The sequence below is a fragment of the Stegodyphus dumicola genome, chromosome 2 (assembly GCF_044657685.1).
Source record: "Stegodyphus dumicola isolate Sdum_Otavi_A_Nest chromosome 2, ASM4465768v1".
Taxonomy (NCBI): domain Eukaryota; kingdom Metazoa; phylum Arthropoda; class Arachnida; order Araneae; family Eresidae; genus Stegodyphus; species Stegodyphus dumicola.
Window position 1 is genome coordinate 8,883,636 of NC_140769.1, and position 19,352 is coordinate 8,902,987.

The following is a 19,352-nucleotide window of genomic DNA, read 5'->3' on the forward strand; positions in this document are numbered from 1 at the left end:
GGTCAGAGCGGACACAAACGATTTCGTGGTCAGAGCGGACACTACGAAACTCATCGTGGTTAGAGCGGACACATTTTTTTCCCAAGAACAGATAAAGGGTGCAGATAAATATGTAAATAAATATTTTTAAAAATCTTAAATATAATTTAAACAGTATTTTAAGTGGCAAATCTCTTTCAAGTGGGATAACTTTTTTTTTTTTACCGAAGTTTTCTGTTTTCTCATTCGATTATCGAATTACAAGGCACTGGAATTACTCTTGGCACTGTAGTATGTCGGTATTTTAGTGACGAAATCATAACCTTTCTGATATAATTCTGAAAGTTCTTGAAATATCTTGGGAACGGGAACTGACGTTTCTTCTCGGACTCTTTTTCTGCAAGTCTCTAACTTCCTTTTAACTTCCATCTCAGTAATGTTGGGCACGCAGGAATGTTCAGTTTTCTTCAGTACTTCGTTCTGAAAATTTGTCTTTACATTTCCTTTACAACAAGGATGTCAAACTCGCGGCCCACAACAAATATTTTTGCGGCCCGGCCAATATATCGGCAAATAATAATATATAATAATAAAATAACATATCGACGAAGAAAAAAATGAAATGTTTACTGCTAAGTAATTAACGATAATTTATTCAGTGTTGTTAGATTACTCACAGCGAGCTGACACACACACTACTTAAATTACAAATGCGTGTGAGTAGCTTGCGTTCAGCTACCTTCGGCTTTTGGGGGACACGTGCACTCAGAACTTGTACGCATCCCCCGATAGCCGAATGTGGCCGAACTCATGGTCTCAGTTTTCCAATCATAGTTTTGTACGATATATTGGTGCATGCATGTGCATGCACTTTGCTTTATTATTAATTATTACTTAATTCATATTGTTACGGATTTCATAGTTAAAATCCAGATATTTATAGATGTTTCCAGTATATTCGAGAAATTAATTATAAAGCTTATAAAAGCCGAGAACAAACAACTCATCTCAGTAGTAGCTGTAGTTCTAGCGAACTGTTTCTTTACTTAATGCTGTGATTGATTTGTAGCGATTTCGCTGTGAGATAGAATTAGTTTCTCTGTTTTGAATTGATTTTTGCTAAACGTTTGACATTTTGTGATGTTGTTAGAATATTTTTGAAGAAATATTTCAGCATTTTGATCTATCTCTTGTGGAAAGAATAAATTTTTGTTAGCTTTTTAACGTTAACCGTGTTTATTCCAGCACTTTGTATTCAGTATGTCTATATCAAAACCAAGTGGTAGTAAAATTAAACGAAAAATCGCTGACGAACATAGAATATTCCAAGTAAAATGGGAATTAGAATATTTTTTCTGTGAAATAAAAGATAAAATAATCTGCTTGATATGTAATAATACTATTAATGTACTATTAATAATACTATTAATTCTTCGATTTTCTCCATAAATATTCAGTACCCAGCCATATGCAAATGGAGGTGATCGAGATTCAGTGCAACTCAAATTTGAAAGCAAAATTCATTGAAGTGGGCGTGCCTGAATTTTACAAATATTTACCAGCCAGGTTTGAAAATACTCGAAAATTTGCATATGAAATTATTTCCATGTTTGGTAGCACTTATCGGTGTGAGCAGTTATTTTCAGTCATGAAAGGTAATAAGTCTCCTATTAGAAACCGTATTAATGATGCTCACCTTGGGTCAGCGTTGAAAGTTATCACTGCAAACAAAATTTCTCCCGAAATAGGAAAGATAATAGCAGAGAAGAGATGTCAAGTATCAGGACGTAAACATTAAATTTTTCTTGTTCTTTTCTATATAAATATATATATATAAGTTTATTATTGTATTATTCGAAATAAATCTACGTTCCTATGAATATTGATTTGGGGGGGGGCCCGCCTAAAGTTAAACCTTGTTTGTTTGGCCCAAGTGTACCTATGAGTTTGACATCCCTGCTTTACAACGATCTGTCTTACATACCCAGCTCATTCCTAATTTATATTTTCGGTGTAAACGGCATGGCTAATCATCTACAACTAAATATCCTTTTCCTTTTTTTGTAGAGAGTAATTTTGTTGAAATGGCTATGGGTTCCATCACAGGCTTTTTCAAGGCTATAAAACGACATACACACTTCATAAGGATAAAACATCCACTGAAAAACCTTTATTCTTAAAATATCGGCTTATCTCTACAGCAGGTGCAAAGCTCGAAAGTACATAATAGGTGACATGTGACTAGTTAGGTAAACAATACAATAGGTGCAAAAATGTCCGCTCTAACCCACCCAGTTACCCTCATGTGTCCGCTGTAGCCACTGTCCGCTCCAACCACGTCCGCTCTGACCACGTAACCGTTGTGACACAGGGTTGAAATGTAATTCTAACTCAAGTTTTAACAATAATATGAATTTTAATAAGATCAAAACCTTAACAGTTGGATATCTTGATAATATGGGACTTGGATATATTTAGTTCCGTAATTTCAGAATTTCGTTACAGGAAAAATGCTCTAATGCATTATACACGAGAAATGATCGTTTTTAGCAGGCCAACATGCCTCTAGCTCTGAACAGGAAAGTTCTTTTTCTCTACTCAGGAAACCACTTTATATATCTCCCTGTGTTTACTTGCGCTGAACTTTACAGGGGGAATGATTCTTTCACTCATACATAACAAAGTGTTCATCTCCTGACCCTGATGAAAAGACTTATTTCATTTCTTTGTCCACTGGAGTGACCTTCGAGGCTGCAACCGGAATCATTAACAAAGGCACAGGATTTCACCAGTGATACGAAAATTATTGCACTCTGAAATCCCTCATCCTAGACAAAGAACCTTTATGCCACCTTATCACACAATATTAGGTAGAAAGAAAACATCCCAAAATATCCCCCCCGAAATTCTGTTTTTCACTAGGATAGAAATGGACATAAAATTCTCCTATTCCATATTCATATATATGGCTGACATAATATCAATTCTGAAATGTATTTTAGTAGAACCTCACAACGACAGGATTTGTAAAACTGATGATTACTGGTAGCTGCACTAAATTCCGAATCCCACTAAAAGGACTGGCTTTTTCCATGCGCAGTGTAAATATGAGACAGTGTCTTTCACGAAGGTATCCCCGCCTAAGGCAGATATTCCTCTGGTGCCTTTTTCAGTTAAAAAAAAAACTTTTCGCTCAAAGTTCTCGTTTTACAGATAAATGTAATAACCTTCAGCTAAGAATTGGTGGGTTTTTAAAATACACTGCTGGTCATTAAAATTGCACCATGAAGGAAAGCAAATACAAAACGATATTTATTGCACGTAAACAGATTGGCATTAAGACAAAATTATTTAATTTGTAAGTATTTTCGAGGTTTATGGGGGTGCGAAATTAGTAGAAACAGCTACCCTTACCTCATTAGACATATAATCAATCTGGGCTTGGATGACAGAAACAGAAAACTCATGCCACGCTGCTTCAAATCTATGCCACACTTCATGAACCGTATTAGCTGGACAGGGTTGGCGGGCAGTCCCTCAGCAACCCATGATTAGGTGTTTTCAATTGGTCACAGATCTGAAGAGCGTGCAGGCCAGGGCAGCAATCGAATACCCTGTGTATCGACGAAGGTCAGAACACGACGTGCAACATGTGGTCCTGCATTATCTTGTTGGAGCACGACGTTTGAAGGCCTCGAAGATAGGGCACAACTGCTGGACGCAAGATGTCAGTAATTTACCCATCTGCATTCAAATTACCGTCGATCCGAACTAGAGATGTGCGTGTCGTGTACCCAATGGCTGCCCAAACCGTCACACCGGGTGCAAAATGGGAGCCGCTATGCCGATATCGAATGCAAGCTGGCGACATGCGGTCTCCTCGGACACTCCAGACACGTATACGGCCATCATAACAATGCACGTGGAATCGGAAAGGCGGTATTGTGCCAGTCCTGTACCCAGCTCTGTCGCTTGGCGCACTAGAGTCGCCGTCTTTCTCCATGCTGCATTGTCAAGCGAAACCGAAATAATGGTCACCCTGCTGATAATCCACGCTGCTGCAAACGTTGAAGCCTCTTACGAGCTGATACTGTGCGTGCTGCAAACATGACCATGACTAATGGTCTTTGAAGTGGTCGTGAAGGGCTGACCTCATAATATGTCTGTCCTCTCTGACGTTATTCATGGGACGGCGTTGAGATTCTGTATGCCGTTCAGCATGACCCTCAGTAATCCATTCATTCCATATTCGCAAGGCAGTGATTGGATGTCGACCAGTGCGACCGACAGTATCACAGAACGATAATCTACACTCTCGATTAGGCATCGATCCTGCCTCTGTCGAATTTCGAATCTTTCTGGTAAACATTTCTTCTTCTTATACGAGGCATAACATGATATTCTGAGCAAACACTCCAACCTTACAATGCACTTTCCCAATGAGAAATCTACTACACAACGTTTCTTTTTTTGTAGTGCTTCACATACCGTTTCTCCCGCCTGCGTCGTCTAAATGCGCTGAAATACAAATCATTTGCATATCCTAACTTCTTCTTCCCTTTTATTTGATTTTGATGTTCGTCAGATCATTCCTTCCTAGTGTTACAATTTTAATGAACAGCAGTGTTCATGGAAGGGAAAAAACTAATACTTCATCATAAAATTTCCTTTCGTGATTCATTTCTTAAAGTTCTTAATCCTTGAACTATGATTTCTATAAGAGCTGTGTTTTCCCTGCCATTGCATTCATGAAACTGAATGTTACTACAAAAATACCACGTGAGACTTGTGGCTGATTTGACAGTGCATCATAGTTTCTTTTATTTTTATAAACTTTTCTGCCTTAGAGAATCATATTTTGTTTTGTTTACAAAAGATGTTTCATTCCTTAATGGCTTGAAAATATAAGATCACGATGACTTTTATCATTATCATTATTTTTATGTTTTTGTTAAGTTTTTAAGAGGCTTGTTCCGTATTTTCAACACCTAAGTAATAATAAACATACTTCTAAATTTCTAAATTTTACAGAAATTTTGAATTACATAATGTTCAAACGCTTAGATTTGGCGGAATTTAGGACTATTTTTTCTTACGAATAAAAATAGTACGTAAAAATTATGAAACACAAAGATAAAAATAGATATAATTATAAAACAAGAGCTTATCATTGATTCAGAAGTCAAACAACAAAAATCAACGTTAATTCACAAAATTTTCACAGGACTAGTTTCGATGGTTTTACCGAACCATCATCTTCAGCTGCAAAACCGCAAATGAACAAGATAGGAAATAATGTTTAGATAAGATAAGAAAGCCTGGACAAGAATAAGCAAGTGGCGCCATCTGTTGGCGAAACCAGAACTAAAACATAATTTCTCTAAAAGCCGAAGGCAAATTTGGATTGGAATTAGGATCGTTAACTAGAACAGAAAGATGTTTATGAATGTGAAATGCCTCTAGAAAATCCAGTTCTCCAATGGAAGATGTTTTTTGAATAATTTTGGCAGCAGAAAAATTGAAAGTGTGATTTTCGGACCAACAATGTTGAGCAACAGAAGACTTCTGTGTTTCCTTTTTTCTAACATATGCCTCATGTTCTTTGACGCGAAATTTTAAGGCTCTCTTAGTTTGGCCAATGTAAATTAAACCGCACTGGCAAGGAATCCTATAAATACCCCAGGAATTCATATCCGGAATGGGGTCCTTGAGTATAGAAGTTGGAATTTTATTGATTCCAACTTCCAACGAGAGTAAACAACCCGAAAGTTAAATTTCTGCAAAATATGTGCAACTTTATAGCTAATTGATGGAAAGAAGGGAATGACAACAGAATTTTTATAATCTCCTAAAATAAGAGTGTGGCTTTTAGTGTGTTGAGATGAGAATTTTTTAACTGCTTGATTAATAATGTTGGGTGAAAAGCCCCTGTCAATAGCTATTGCTTTTAAATAATTTAGTTCTTCATCAAGGGCTAGTTTGGAGGAGCAAACTTGAAGAGCACGGAAAACATAGGAATAAAATGAAGCTAACTTTTGTTTAGTCGGATGACATGATTTAAAGTGTGGTGGAAGGCAAACCGATGAAGGTTTACGGTAAACTGTAGTACTGAAGTTGGATGTGTTACGTGTGACCAGAATGTCGAGAAACGGAAGAGAATTGCAAGTCTCAAGTTCAAAAGTGAACTGAATAGCAGGATCAATAGAATTCATTGTTGAAAGAACTCTATTTAAATCATCTTTATTACCTTCAAACAGGGTAAAAGTATCGTCTACGTAGCGGAACCATGCCGGGAAGTTTAAAGTTTCAAACAATTTTGATTCATAATAATGCATGTAGATATCAGCCAGGATGGGACTGAGGGGGCTTCCCATGGCTAATCCCTCAGTTTGCTTGTAATATTTATTTTGGAAAACAAAATGTGTTTGTTTCAAACAGAGTTGAGTGAGAGAAATTAGCTCATCAATTTCGATGCAAGAGAAATGAAATTCGCGAAGTCTGGTTTCTAGACATCTTAATGCACCCTCCACTGGGACATTGGTGAATAATGATTTTACATCAAAAGAAACCATGAGTAAATTACGAGGAGAAATGTTTTTAACCTTTTTTACAAACTCTATTGAATTTATGTGTGAATTATTTTATGGTGTAAATGTTATTGTCTAATAGAGTGGAAAATCTAGAAACTAAATATTTAGCTAATGGATACTCTCTAAATACTATAAATAAAATAATGGATACTCTCGAGGCAGTACCTAAATTTGATACAATAGGGCGGAAAGGAATACCACTTTTATGAATTTTGGGAAGAGCATATAATCTGGCACAATTCGCAACAGATGGGATAAGCGAATGTTTTAAGTTGCTTGAAATGATTTGCGAAGATTTGATCGCAGTTTTTATTTTGGATAAGTCCGAAGGTGAAGGATCTTTAGGGATCGGATTATATGGTCCTTTGTTTAAGAGTTTAGTGACACCATCGATGTAAGTGTTCTTATCCATGACGACTATCTGGCCACCTTTGTCGGCTTTTGAAATGACAATATCCGGGTTAGAATGAATCTCGCGCATTGTAGCTCTTTCTCTCGCAGTTAGATTTGGTTTCAAAGGTTTATTATTGAATTTATTCTTATCCAGGCTTATTCTTGTCCAGGCTTTCTTATCTTATCTAAACATTATTTCCTATCTTGTTCATTTGCGGTTTTGCAGCTGAAGATGATGGTTCGGTAAAACCATCGAAACTAGTCCTGTGAAAATTTTGTGAATTAACGTTGATTTTTGTTGTTTGACTTCTGAATCAATATTTATTCGGCGTGTTATTGTGCCTTAATTAAGAGTTTATCATATTTTGTTTTGTTTACAAACAAAATGAAAAATGTCAGAAAAATGAAAAAAAGTCAGAAAAATGAAACTGCATAATTTTTTATAGTATGTACTTTTCCACATCATTTTGCTTTAAAGAAAGATTAAATAATAGCTAATGTAATGTACCTTTCCCTGCAAAAAATGCCCCATAGAAACCAGTAAAAGTTTTTATGGGTACCCATAAGATCTCATGGGTTTTTATTGACTTTTACTGGTTTTTGTTGGTCTCTGTGGGTTTTTCTTACTAGTTTGTTTCAAAATGCCCAATAAAACTTTCTACTGGTAGCTATAGAATTTTTTTTGGTCCCTGCTGACTTTTTCTGATTTCTGCTGATCTCTGTGGGTTTTTCTTACTTGTATCAATTGACACACATACAACCAACATCAATGTCAGAACTTCCTACTGGTTTGTATTGGTTTATATTGACGTTTACTGGTTTTCTTACTGGTATCAATTTATTAAATCTTCTGTTGGTTTATAAGGGTTTATGGATATGGGTTTATGGTAATTTTCTATCTGACGTTAATAGATTTCTTGTAAACAATAAAATTAATAGAATGAAAATATGATCTCTTTAAGACCATCAGAGTAACCTGGAAACGCAGGTGGTCGTTTTAGAGAGGGTTTTTGCTAAATAGGCTTATTGATTTAATTTAAAAAATTTTTTCGGAGACATAACAGTAATCATATACACCACACAAAACGAGGTCTCTCTAAGGCGACCAGCAGCAAATAAAAATCCATCTTTGCAAGTGGTCACCTTAGAAAGGTGATGCTCAATACGAATATATACTCACGTTCTCAGAAATACGTTTATCTTTTAGAGGTGGTCGTCTTAGGAAGGTTGCACCTACGAAATGAATCTCTCTAAGGCGACCAGTCACACTTGCAGAATTTTCTTTGTGAATGGTCGTCTTACGGAAGGCATGTTCAATACCAAAATATACTTTTCAGAAATACTGGTCTCTTTCAGAGACGGTCATCTTATGGAGGTGATTTTGCTACGAGTTCGTTCTCTGAATACACACACATACGCACTTACATTTCTGACATTACAAATAAACACCGGTAACAACCAACATCTCATTAACGAAACCAAGTTCATTCACAATCGCAAAACTATTTTCTCCGTGTTAAGGCTGACGTGAGGGAAAAAATTCCCCTCCCTTCTCCGCTCTCAGGAGAAGTTTCCCAAACAAGCAATATGGCGCCGTTCTAGTTATTGTCGTGCGATGTTTGCGTTATTTTCTTCGTGGATGTAGTAATGCAATATATACTAATTTACTATATTACAAATTTTAATATATTTTACTGTTTAGAAATTAGTAATAAATAATAAAATACCAGCACTGACTGTGAATATGAAAGCAAATACCACTAAAGCCATGCACGTGTAATCGTGTCTAAAGTTTGAGAGAACTTTGCTGATAGCTGACTAGTTCCGAAATGGAGTTTCTGTGCGTGAAATTGATTTTCCATCTTTACTTTTATCCTAAAAAGCAATGTGCTCAAAGACAGTGCTTAAATTGCGCCGGAGCCCACCGGAGAGCGGCTTCGGTACTTCTCAGTTTTTAAGATAAATTACAATTCTAGCCGGAGCGCACCGGAGCCCTAAATAAAAAGTCTGCGGCACTTCTTTTATGTAATTGAATAACAATTTCGGTAAAATTTTATCTCGAATATTTTATTTTTAGCAATAAAATTATATTAAAAATCGCTTATTAAATTTTAATTTATCTCTTTACACTTAATTTAATTACTTTAATCTTTAATTATTTAATTATTTCAATAAATAATAATTAATTAATGATCCAATAATTAACAATTAAATTATAATTTATTAACTATATTATAATTATTCATTAAATAACAATTAATAAACTTTAATTAAATAGCTATTTATTAATTTGATAATGACTATTTAATTTTAAAATTATTAATAAGTTTAATAGTCATTTTATTTATTTATTTGCTCTTGTTCCTCTTTGCTGACGGTCTTCTAGTGGGCTCTGGCACTTCTAATTTTAGAAATTAAGCCCTGCTTAAAGACTGAAAAGTGATAATTTCAGATTTGATAATTTGGTTCAGGTTGTTTAGATCAAATGCACAAATATAGTTTTTGCATTCTACTGAAACTGTACTTTTGAAAATTTGTTTTTTTTATTACAGTTTATAAATATTTTTAAAGCTTTTTCATGTAGATGCTTTATCATTTTAATATTGTATACTAATAAATTTGAGCATACCTTACTTAAAATTGATCTTGCATGACTCAATTTTGAATTTTTCCACTAATGTGATGTGGCCGAGAAAAAAGAATGTTTTTTATGTCTTAAAAAATGGACTAATTTTATTTCGCGAGCAAAAAAAAAAATGTAAGTTTTATTAATGAAGTAAACATTGAAATATTTAATGCTTTTGTTACATATTGAATATGGTAGGCAAGACATATAAGCTTAAAGAATCTTGTTTCCATTACTAAAATTATGTGAAAATTTAGATGATCCTACATTGTTTTTTCTTCTTGGTCTATTTTTCTTTACAAGTATGAGATTAAAACCGCATTTTTACATTAAATATTTTGTGCTATTTTGTTAATACACATATAATCATTTTTATGCATACCTTAATTTTCATTATTATTAGTTTGATGAAGAAAATTTAAAATGGTTTTTCTTATAAATTTCTTTTCAAATAGAAATAGATTTGTGAATAAGATTTATGTAATATTAAATGTACTAGTCTTAGGAGTATAAAAATTGAATTATTTATTTGAAAAAAATTACAGGGTTCTACGGGACATTTTTAGCAGGTTTAGTCGTGGGCTTATAAATTATGGAAGCTAGAAATGTTATTCTATTTTCCCATTAATTATGATACTACAATCTCTGTTTGTCGTAGTGAGTAAAAAAAAGTAAAAAAGTACTACTTTACTTTAGTAAATTAAGACTACCACAGTGTAACTAGAGGAGAAGTCGCTGCAGCGACTGCAAACGATATTTCAGGGTGTTAGTGATTCAGTGCAAACCAACGTTGAAAATCGCTTTCATGTATGATGAAATGCGCGCATTTAATGACACACATAGAATCATTGCAATATTTTTCAAATCCTAATTATTTTCATATTTTTATCAATTGCAATAAAAATACTTTTGAGCATATTCCATAAGCACGTGAATTACTACTGAGGCCTACTGCTGTTTTTAGAGCCTATACTACAGCTCTTAATAAGCATTTCTGTCCTTACGATAAATCATTGATGCAAGCTATTAACTGCCCACTCTCTTCAACCATTACCGAATTCGAGTTCCAGCAAGCATAACTGTTTATTGTAGTTCAGAGTGCATTTAAAAGGGTCCTGTTCTTAGCCTACGCGTGCGAAATGTTAGACCAAACCAATGCAGTACTTAGATAACTATTTAGCGTCATAAAAAGTCCGGAAATGATTTCCTTTGCATTCTAGAATTAAATTGCTCAGCAGAAGCCCGCAATGGCTGAAGTTCAGTATCTTCAGATGGAACAGTCAGTCTGTCTAAAAAAAGTGATCCCCCTGTCGTGTATTTTACACCTGCGAAGAGTAATCTAAACCGCATTGAAACTTAAAACTCGTTGTAAAGTTAACCTAGCAGAACTTAACTTTAAAAAAATGGTTTTGCTGGCCTTTTCTCTTCTTTTTTGTCAATTTTCGAGTTCGTACGTACCAGTGCCTCTGACTGTAACCTTTATCTCACAGGGCTCCTGCCCAAAAAGTACAAGAGGAATTTCTTCTTTTGGAGAAAAAATGGCTCCTCACTCCCATTCGTGGTGCGGAGGAGTGAGGAGATTTTAGCTGATGTCCGAGCCAATAGCAGTATTTCGTCCGATGGCAGCATAAGTGGAGACAGTCTTACGTACGTATATTCTAATTTACTTAAGTATAGGTTAAATAAGCTAATTTTCATTGTTAGACTACTACCATAAATGTCAATGATTTTTCATTCAAAATAATCCCAGATAATGAAAAGCTCTACAAAAAAATGTTATTGGCCAACATTATTAAAAAGATTAAGTGGCTTCTTAAAATTCTATTATATGCCGTCTACTCCGGCGCATAAAGCGCGCCTGTGTGTAACGCGTACCTGTAATTTTAAACTATTTTTTTTTTAATTTTAGGTATATTCGCCGTATCACACGCACTTCCTTTTACCAATAAATCTTAAAGAAAAATCTTCGAAGCCCTTATCTTTTGAAGTCATTCATTCGCAGATTTTCCCAGGCTTTCGAACAATATTCGAACTGAATTGACAAGCGATAAGGGGAATAATACGTGTGTAGGGGGAAATGCTTGAGAAATAAACAATTCTGCAAAGAGGGTGGGTTGTATTCATTGCAGATGTGCACAAGAATATTATTCTAAGGCTTCGAGGAAAGGGGGCAGAGCTTGAGGTAAGAATGCCCTTCCAACACGAATAAATTCCCGGGATTAGGCGTCAGGTGCTTCCTCTTTCTGTAGTCATTTGAAGTAGTGATTTTGAAGTGAATATCGAAATAAATTAGTAAATCACATTTGCTTTAATTGAAATGCAGTTGACTTGGTGTTTCTTTTAGTACTAAACATGGCTTCTGCGAAACGAAACAATACACTACTGGTGTCAAATGCAAAGTCATTCAGTTTGCAAATCGTGCTGCAGCAAAGGTGTCTGGTATTGGTTCAAGATGGAACGAATTGCGATTATTTATTTATGGATCAGAGTAACATTGATGGTGGAAATGAAGCAGAATTCGATGATGTACCTGAAGATGCAAAGGAAAACGAAAAAAAACTAATTTTTGTATGCTGATTTTTTCCTTATTTTTACTCTGTCATTTTTATATCTAGTGTGTAACGCGTGCACGTAAATTTCAATCTCACTTTCTGAAATAACTTTTGCTATTTTAAATAAATTTTTGCAGAACAAGACAAATATTGTTATCGAATTCATATTACCACTTATAATTTATTTCAAATAGCAAATGTCTATAAGTGGTAATTCATATTACCACTTATAGACAAATATTGTTATCGAATGCATATTACCACTTATAAATAATTATAATTTATTTTCATTAGACGTATTTATACAGGCAATACATTTGACAGGAAAGTATACGAATCTGAGTATTGTATTTTTTTATTATTATTATTATTATTTAGAGCTCGGTTCAGTATCTGGTTTACTCATAGAAAATTTTAAAACTGAGGTAACCGTCTTTCGACTTCCAGATTAATAGTTTCCAGCACCTAAAATCTTACCAGCAATGAAGAAGACTTGAAAACTTCTGCAATTCACTTCAGCTATAAACTTGTTTGATGCTGCACAACCCGCTTTGTATTTGTTACTAAGCTGTGACGCTTCAAATTGATTACTCCCAGCGGTGTTGCATTCTAACCTATTACTTTAAAGCATAATAAAACCTAATCAAATAATATCTTCATAAAACGAGCACAACTTTCATATTTGACATGGATATTTGCACCCTTTTCAATTCCTTTTATCACTCAAATAATAAAATTTACCTGTGAACGTACGAAAATTCAAATTTCGTAAGGTTGATGAAGGTTTCGGCATTTAATTCCTGATAAGTAATTCTTATATTCGTTGATCTAACAAAGTAAAAAAAGGCAATAAAAAAGTATTTTTACTTTTCTTATCTTCATTTAATAAATAACACTCAATTAATAAACAAGAGTTTCTTTTTCCGAAAATTATCGTAAAACTAAAAAAGTGTTTACGAAACGTTACTATACATTGCATGAAGCGTATATACATGTACTTAATGTACAATAAATACGCACATTAATTTGACAACAGAAGTTTCTGATGTGATTTTTATAAAAGTATCATACACTGTCTAAAAATTGCAGATACAGAGACCTAACCGGTTTTCCAAAACATTTTTATGACTGTATAACGTTGCGCGCCTCTAACTAGCACGCAACCAAGAGGTGACTGTGAAAGCTTGTATAAACCACAGAGTCTTATAAAGGGTTTAAGTCCCTTTTTATTCAACGTAATAAATTACAATGGCGTCCTCTTGACGCTTACAGACTGTGCCCACTAGGCAGTCAAATAAAAATAAGAACCTGAAAAGAAAGTAAAGACAATATTCTAACTACGAGGCTCTCTAAAATAACTAACTCACCGCGTTTTACAATACCGCTGCTAATTCAGCAGACTTGAAGCTCACTGGAACAATTGCAACTACTTCCCGCCAAGCACATAGGCCGCAACGCGGGGTTCTTCAATTCTCGATTTCTACCTCCGCGCTCGCTAAGTAAGAATAACTCTCTCACCGAACTCGTTTCCTTCTATTTAAATCATAATACTTCCGCTGATAATTTGAATGCTTGCGCGTTCTACTCAAATTTACATATTCTGGCATTGGCAGTTCCAGGGGAAAGTAAGGCTTGACAGGAAAGATAGTTTAAACTTAAAATAAATGTTAGTTAAAATAAATATAAACCCTACAACTGAAATGATTTTTTTGGTAATTTAGAAGACGGTCGTTAGTAGCTAGGTAATCATAACAGTGTGACAATCCATTATTGGATATTCGTGAGTTTTTGCTTTTTGCATCATACTGTACTGAACATGTTTCATTCCTGCACTTTACAGACGGGGACCTCGCCTACCTCCGGAGGTCGCAGAAGCTTCGAGTTTCGTGGAAAATTTAGGACCAGGGCAGGTAGTGGGAAGGCAAGCACTGGTCTCCCTCTCCCTGGGTGACGTCGAACTGCGAATCTGCAGACGCAAGAAAGAACTTGAAGTGGACGTCATACGGGCAAGAGGGTTAAAAGCCGAGCTAGGCTCAAAGAGTAGCCTTCCAGGTGAGTACATTCAATTCCCGACGAACGCTTAGCAAAGTGCTTGGCCGTTCAGAGAGGAAAGTCTAAAAATGTTTTTAGATAAAAAATAAATAAAATAAAATAGAAGTAAAATTGAAAACAACCAGCTGTTCCACAAACGCAGCCTCTGAACGCACTCCTTAAATATCTATCTCCAATTCTTTATGCCAAAAATCATCTAGTTTTTCATACTTCGCCAGATTCAAATATACCCACTCCGCTTTTCACTCACATCCCAGTCATCAATTTATTTTAAATCTCTTACGGTACATGAAAGGTGTATAAGTTATTCTAAACCTTAAATAAGCAATTACAAGACGAAAATAATGCTATAGAGTAATATGGTCCAAGATTTTCTTTGGAATTCCTTTTTACTATTACAAAACTTCCAACACAAAATGATCTTTCAAAACAAATAGGCATTTATTCTCTGTCATTGCTATTAAGATACTGAGTTTTAATCAGTTACTTATGTATAAATTTTGAAATCCGATCTTTTATCTTCAGTGCAGGAAGCTTACCTTGTAGAGACATCATGTATTTTTCTGGAAGCAGGAAAGATGAAAAATGAGCAATGCCTTCGCCGTTAATCGAACCACGGACCACGGATACGCGTCCCGCGTGCAGACCACCACACCGCGAAGGCGGCAGAAAACCTTATCTTGCTACCAAAAAGCAGGTTTTTATCTAAGCGGCCAAATTTCTTATTTCCCAGTCCCTACTCGAATCTTATTCGCTTTCTTATTCTCTCTAGCATATAGATCCAACTGTGAATTCTGTACAATATCTGAATTCCTTAAAACCATTAAAACAAGGTAAAACATATTAAAAAAATACTTACATATTATCATAACCCTTTTAGTAGAAATTGCCAAAATCTCAGACTGCCCCAAACTCTGTAAGCACGCACAGCCTTTCAACATTTCTAATAACCGACGTTGCCAGTTTTGTATCGTTCTTTTTTATCATTCTTCCAAATTCTAAAGGTTTATGTAGAAACGGCATGACATTTTGTTTATTATAAACTTTTCATCATTCATGGTGTTTGTAGCCGTGGTGAAAATTTTCTGATCAGTTTTTAAACTCCATCTATCAAGATGCTGGAAATCAAATTTTGAATAGACATTCTCTGTCGATTGCTGTTGTTGCTGCTGTCTTGTCCGTGAATTTCGTGGAAGAATGTTTGCCAGAACCTTAAGGAGGTATGACTTCAATTTCCAGCCCAATTTTGAGAGAGAGCAACTCGGGGGGGGCCGAAGGTCTCCCTTCCCTCTCTTCTACCACCAGTCCACACGAGAGGACTTTCGCCATATATTTCCCCCATGCCGCAAAGACACTACATATTTACAAACATCCATGCCTTCTCCGAGATTCGAAACCAGGCCCAAAGAACGTCTATATACACTGCTAAAAAAAAAAAATGGGACAGTGCTATATCTCCCGTTCTACTGGGGTGATTCACGAAATTCAAACTGCGTTCTTCATGTCTCGAAAGCGCGACTTAGGATATATATTAGATTTATATATAGCACTATTCTAACATAGGTATTTTGACACAAAATCGGACTTTTTCTGAAATAACATACCAATGTTTTTACATATTTCGATTCTACGACTCAAATTATGCCAGAATGCCAAGTTTTGTAAAAATCGTACGAGTAGTTTTTGAAATATTAGCTCTCAAAATTTTAGCTCCTCAATGTTAATTGAATTTGGCAAATATTTATTTATGTCTCTTTTTTTCATTAAACTTTTTTGATTTTTTCTCTCACATTTCGAAATTTAGTTTCATTCCAAATAAAATTTACCCATTTTTTGTGTTTTATTTTTTAAATTTCTATTTTTAAATAATTTTTATAAATTTTTCGAAAAAAATTTTGAATTATAACCTATAAAATTTTTACCATCATCTTAAAGTAGGTATATTTTTAAGCATATCTGCAAAAAATTAGACTTTTTTATTCAAAATTTTCTAAGATATACACAAATTTACATATTTTCGCGTTTTGAAATTTGGCATCTTTTTTTTGAGCGATAGTAACGCCAAATGTGCTCTATGGATTTTTGTTACACTGTATTGCCAAAGCTATTTTTAACCTTAAATTTCAAGTAAAATTTTACGGAGAATTAATTATATGACATTTTTTCCCTCAATGATGCGTAATAAATATTTATTAATACTATATGAAAAGCTATTTTTTTAAATAAATTTTTTAATATTTTTTTTAATTTCTCTCTATCTTTTTTTTTTTTTTTTTTTTTTTTTTTTTTTTTTTTAATAAGAGTAAATTTTTACCTTCGGCGTTTTATCGTCTGCTACTTTACTTCGTTTAAATCGAATTGTCTAAAAGTGAGAATTTTCGTTTGATGTTTATTTGAATTTTATGACATTAACTGCACAATTTATTTCTAAACAAACTGATGCTTTTGATGTGGCTGAAAGAGCGGCTGGTACTATCATCCATATTTTTAAAGCACAGTATATTTTTATAGAAACATAAGATTTAGAATAATCATTTTTATCAAAGTCAAATTATGATATAAATATACAACCCTCTAGAGACTGAATTAATGGAAGTTCAATGGTTATGTAGAAATGATCTGCAGCTACTTAATCGCTGGATAAGTCAGCAGATTCCGTGGACAAGTAAGAATAATTATATAAACGACACCCAACATTCTGAATTCAATTAACAACGAGGATACGATATTTATTAAATGAATTCAAGAAGTTTTAAAACATAAAAGATCAACTCATTTTTTATCCTAAAATGTATTTTTGTGCGTAGCGTATTTTCATTATTCTAATTTAAAATTCTAATAATTCTTAAAATTCTAATTTAGAATGTTATAATTTAATCAAGAATCTAATTTAATCAAGAACTGATTCCTAATCATCAGCAATATAATAAGTAATTATTACGGTTATTAATAAATCCTTCTTATAAAGTAATTGCAAATATTTCAAAAAACTTTCTGTCTGAATGCAAATATTTTTCTGTGCAAGAATGCAAATATTTTTCTGTGCAAATATTTTTAATTTTATATTAATCAAGATTGCACACGATATTATTTATTTGCACTTAAATTCTTAACGTCAGTTCTAGTAGAAGTTACAAATCAATTATATTTAATTAAGGATTGGATTGGATTATTTAATTATGGCAAAGCACACGAGGGCTATCTGCCTAAAGGGAAGGATGCCTTCGTGGAGGACTTTCTAAGGAAAACTGGCTCGTATACACGTTACACATCGGGAAAACCACGAAAACACCCATGCAACCAACCCGTTCGCGGGATTCGAACCTCGGACTGAACTACCAGTGATCAGCGTCTTTACCGCTCGGCCGTTTGTGGGCCTTTATGAAATGGAAGGCGATAACTTTATTTAAAATGATTGTCAGAAATATCAAAATGTTTCGAAAAGTTGGATACTTTTTAATATACTTTCAGAATGCTTAAAGAAAAAGAGAAGAAAAATAAATTTTTTCGTAAAATTTAGTATTTGTATTTTTTTTAATTTAAAACTTTTCAATGTTATGATATTTGATTCTTGCGATTTCAAAAATAAAATATTTGACTAAAATATGAATAACATTTTAAGAAACCAAATGTACGATAAAACTGTGTAAAGCAATGGGCACAATGATAAAACTGTTTAAAGCAGTGTATGCAAGTCATCCTAAGTTAAAATGTCGGTTATACATCTCTCTTATTTATACATATCTTTTCTGAACGGAACATTGAAAGGCGTGTAAAACTGTGCTTTACTATATTTTCTCTTTTAATATAGTATGCAGTTTTCAAACTCATCGTAGTCTGGGTTACAAAGTATTCTTCCGAAAGAAACGCAGTTCAAATAAATAAAATTAAATTCTGGAAAATTGATATTAATAAATATATTTAAAATGCTCAGTTCGAAGGAATAAATAGAAAATTTTAAAACAATTATCTGAAGAGACAATGCAACACAAACAATTAAAATAAAAGTATAAAAATTTAAAAATTACCTAAAATAATAACTATGACGAAAAATATATATAAAGAAAACTATTTGAAAAAAAATAAACGCTGCACCTTTATTTACACAGTTCGAATAGGTAAACAGAAATTTTTAAAACAGTTATTTGAAAAAAAAAACGTGCAACTTTAACAGTTAAAATGAAATTCGAAAAAGGAAAAAATACTTAAAATAAAAAGTTATAATTAAAAATATAATATAAAAAATATAATTTGGAAAAAAGGAACGATGGTGACTTTTTTTCCTCTCACGGGAAAGGAAACTAGGTTGCCATATATTAAGAAGTTCGCCAAGTGAAGTATTCTTGGCGCAAACTGACAAAAAGTGCCAACATAAATTTGTGAATTTCTCCGTAAATTTTGCTCCAAATTTTACAAAATTTCATATTTAGGCGTAATTTGAGTCGTAGAATCAAAATATGTAAAAAAATTGGTATGTTACTTCAGAAAAAGTCCGATTTTGTGTCAAAATACCTATGTTAGAATAGTGCTATATATAAATCTATTATCTATCCTAAGTCGCGCTTCGAGACTTGAAGAACGAAATTTGAATTTTGTCAATCGGCCCAGTAGATCGGGAGATATAGGACTGTCCTTTTTTTTTTTTTTTTTTTTTTTTTTTTTTAGCAGTGTACATATTCTTTACCCTTCGCTACCGCAGTAGACTCCCTTAACCACTATACCGTCTAGGCGACATTCTTTGTGGATGGCAATATAATGTGGCGAACACCGTGTGTATTTTTTTTTTTAAATTCGATTTAGAATTTTTTTTATTTAATTTTGAAACAATATTTTCCCACATATCTTTGTTTAATGAATAAACCAGTGACCTCAGAAATTTACCGTTTGCACCATCAGATAGAACGGAAAAAAATGTTTCAAATGAAATTTGTATAATGCATCCTTTTGAAATTTCAGTACTAAAAATATTTTAGTGGCAAAATTTTAAAATTTTTACAAATTCTAAAACAAATCCGTCGTCTTCTTTTAAAACAGCAGTAATAAAAAATAGTAATTAAACGATTTTTGACAGTTTTAAAGAATTTTCTGCAATGCAATACAAAATACAGTACAATATGAAATAGAATTTATAGAGTTGAGTCTTCTTTGTTAACATAAAAT

At 33.6% G+C, this 19,352-nt stretch overlaps 1 protein-coding gene across 1 annotated transcript in view; it reads left to right on the forward strand.

Annotated features, from left to right (window-relative positions):
• LOC118200366 (regulating synaptic membrane exocytosis protein 2-like) overlaps nt 1-19,352 on the forward strand; it is a 472,906-nt gene that overhangs the window by 445,364 nt on the left and 8,190 nt on the right. Inside the window, 2 exon segments of the mRNA XM_085809579.1 lie at nt 11,079-11,235; nt 13,981-14,192. Of these exon segments, the coding sequence (XP_085665705.1) occupies nt 11,079-11,235; nt 13,981-14,192 (369 nt within the window).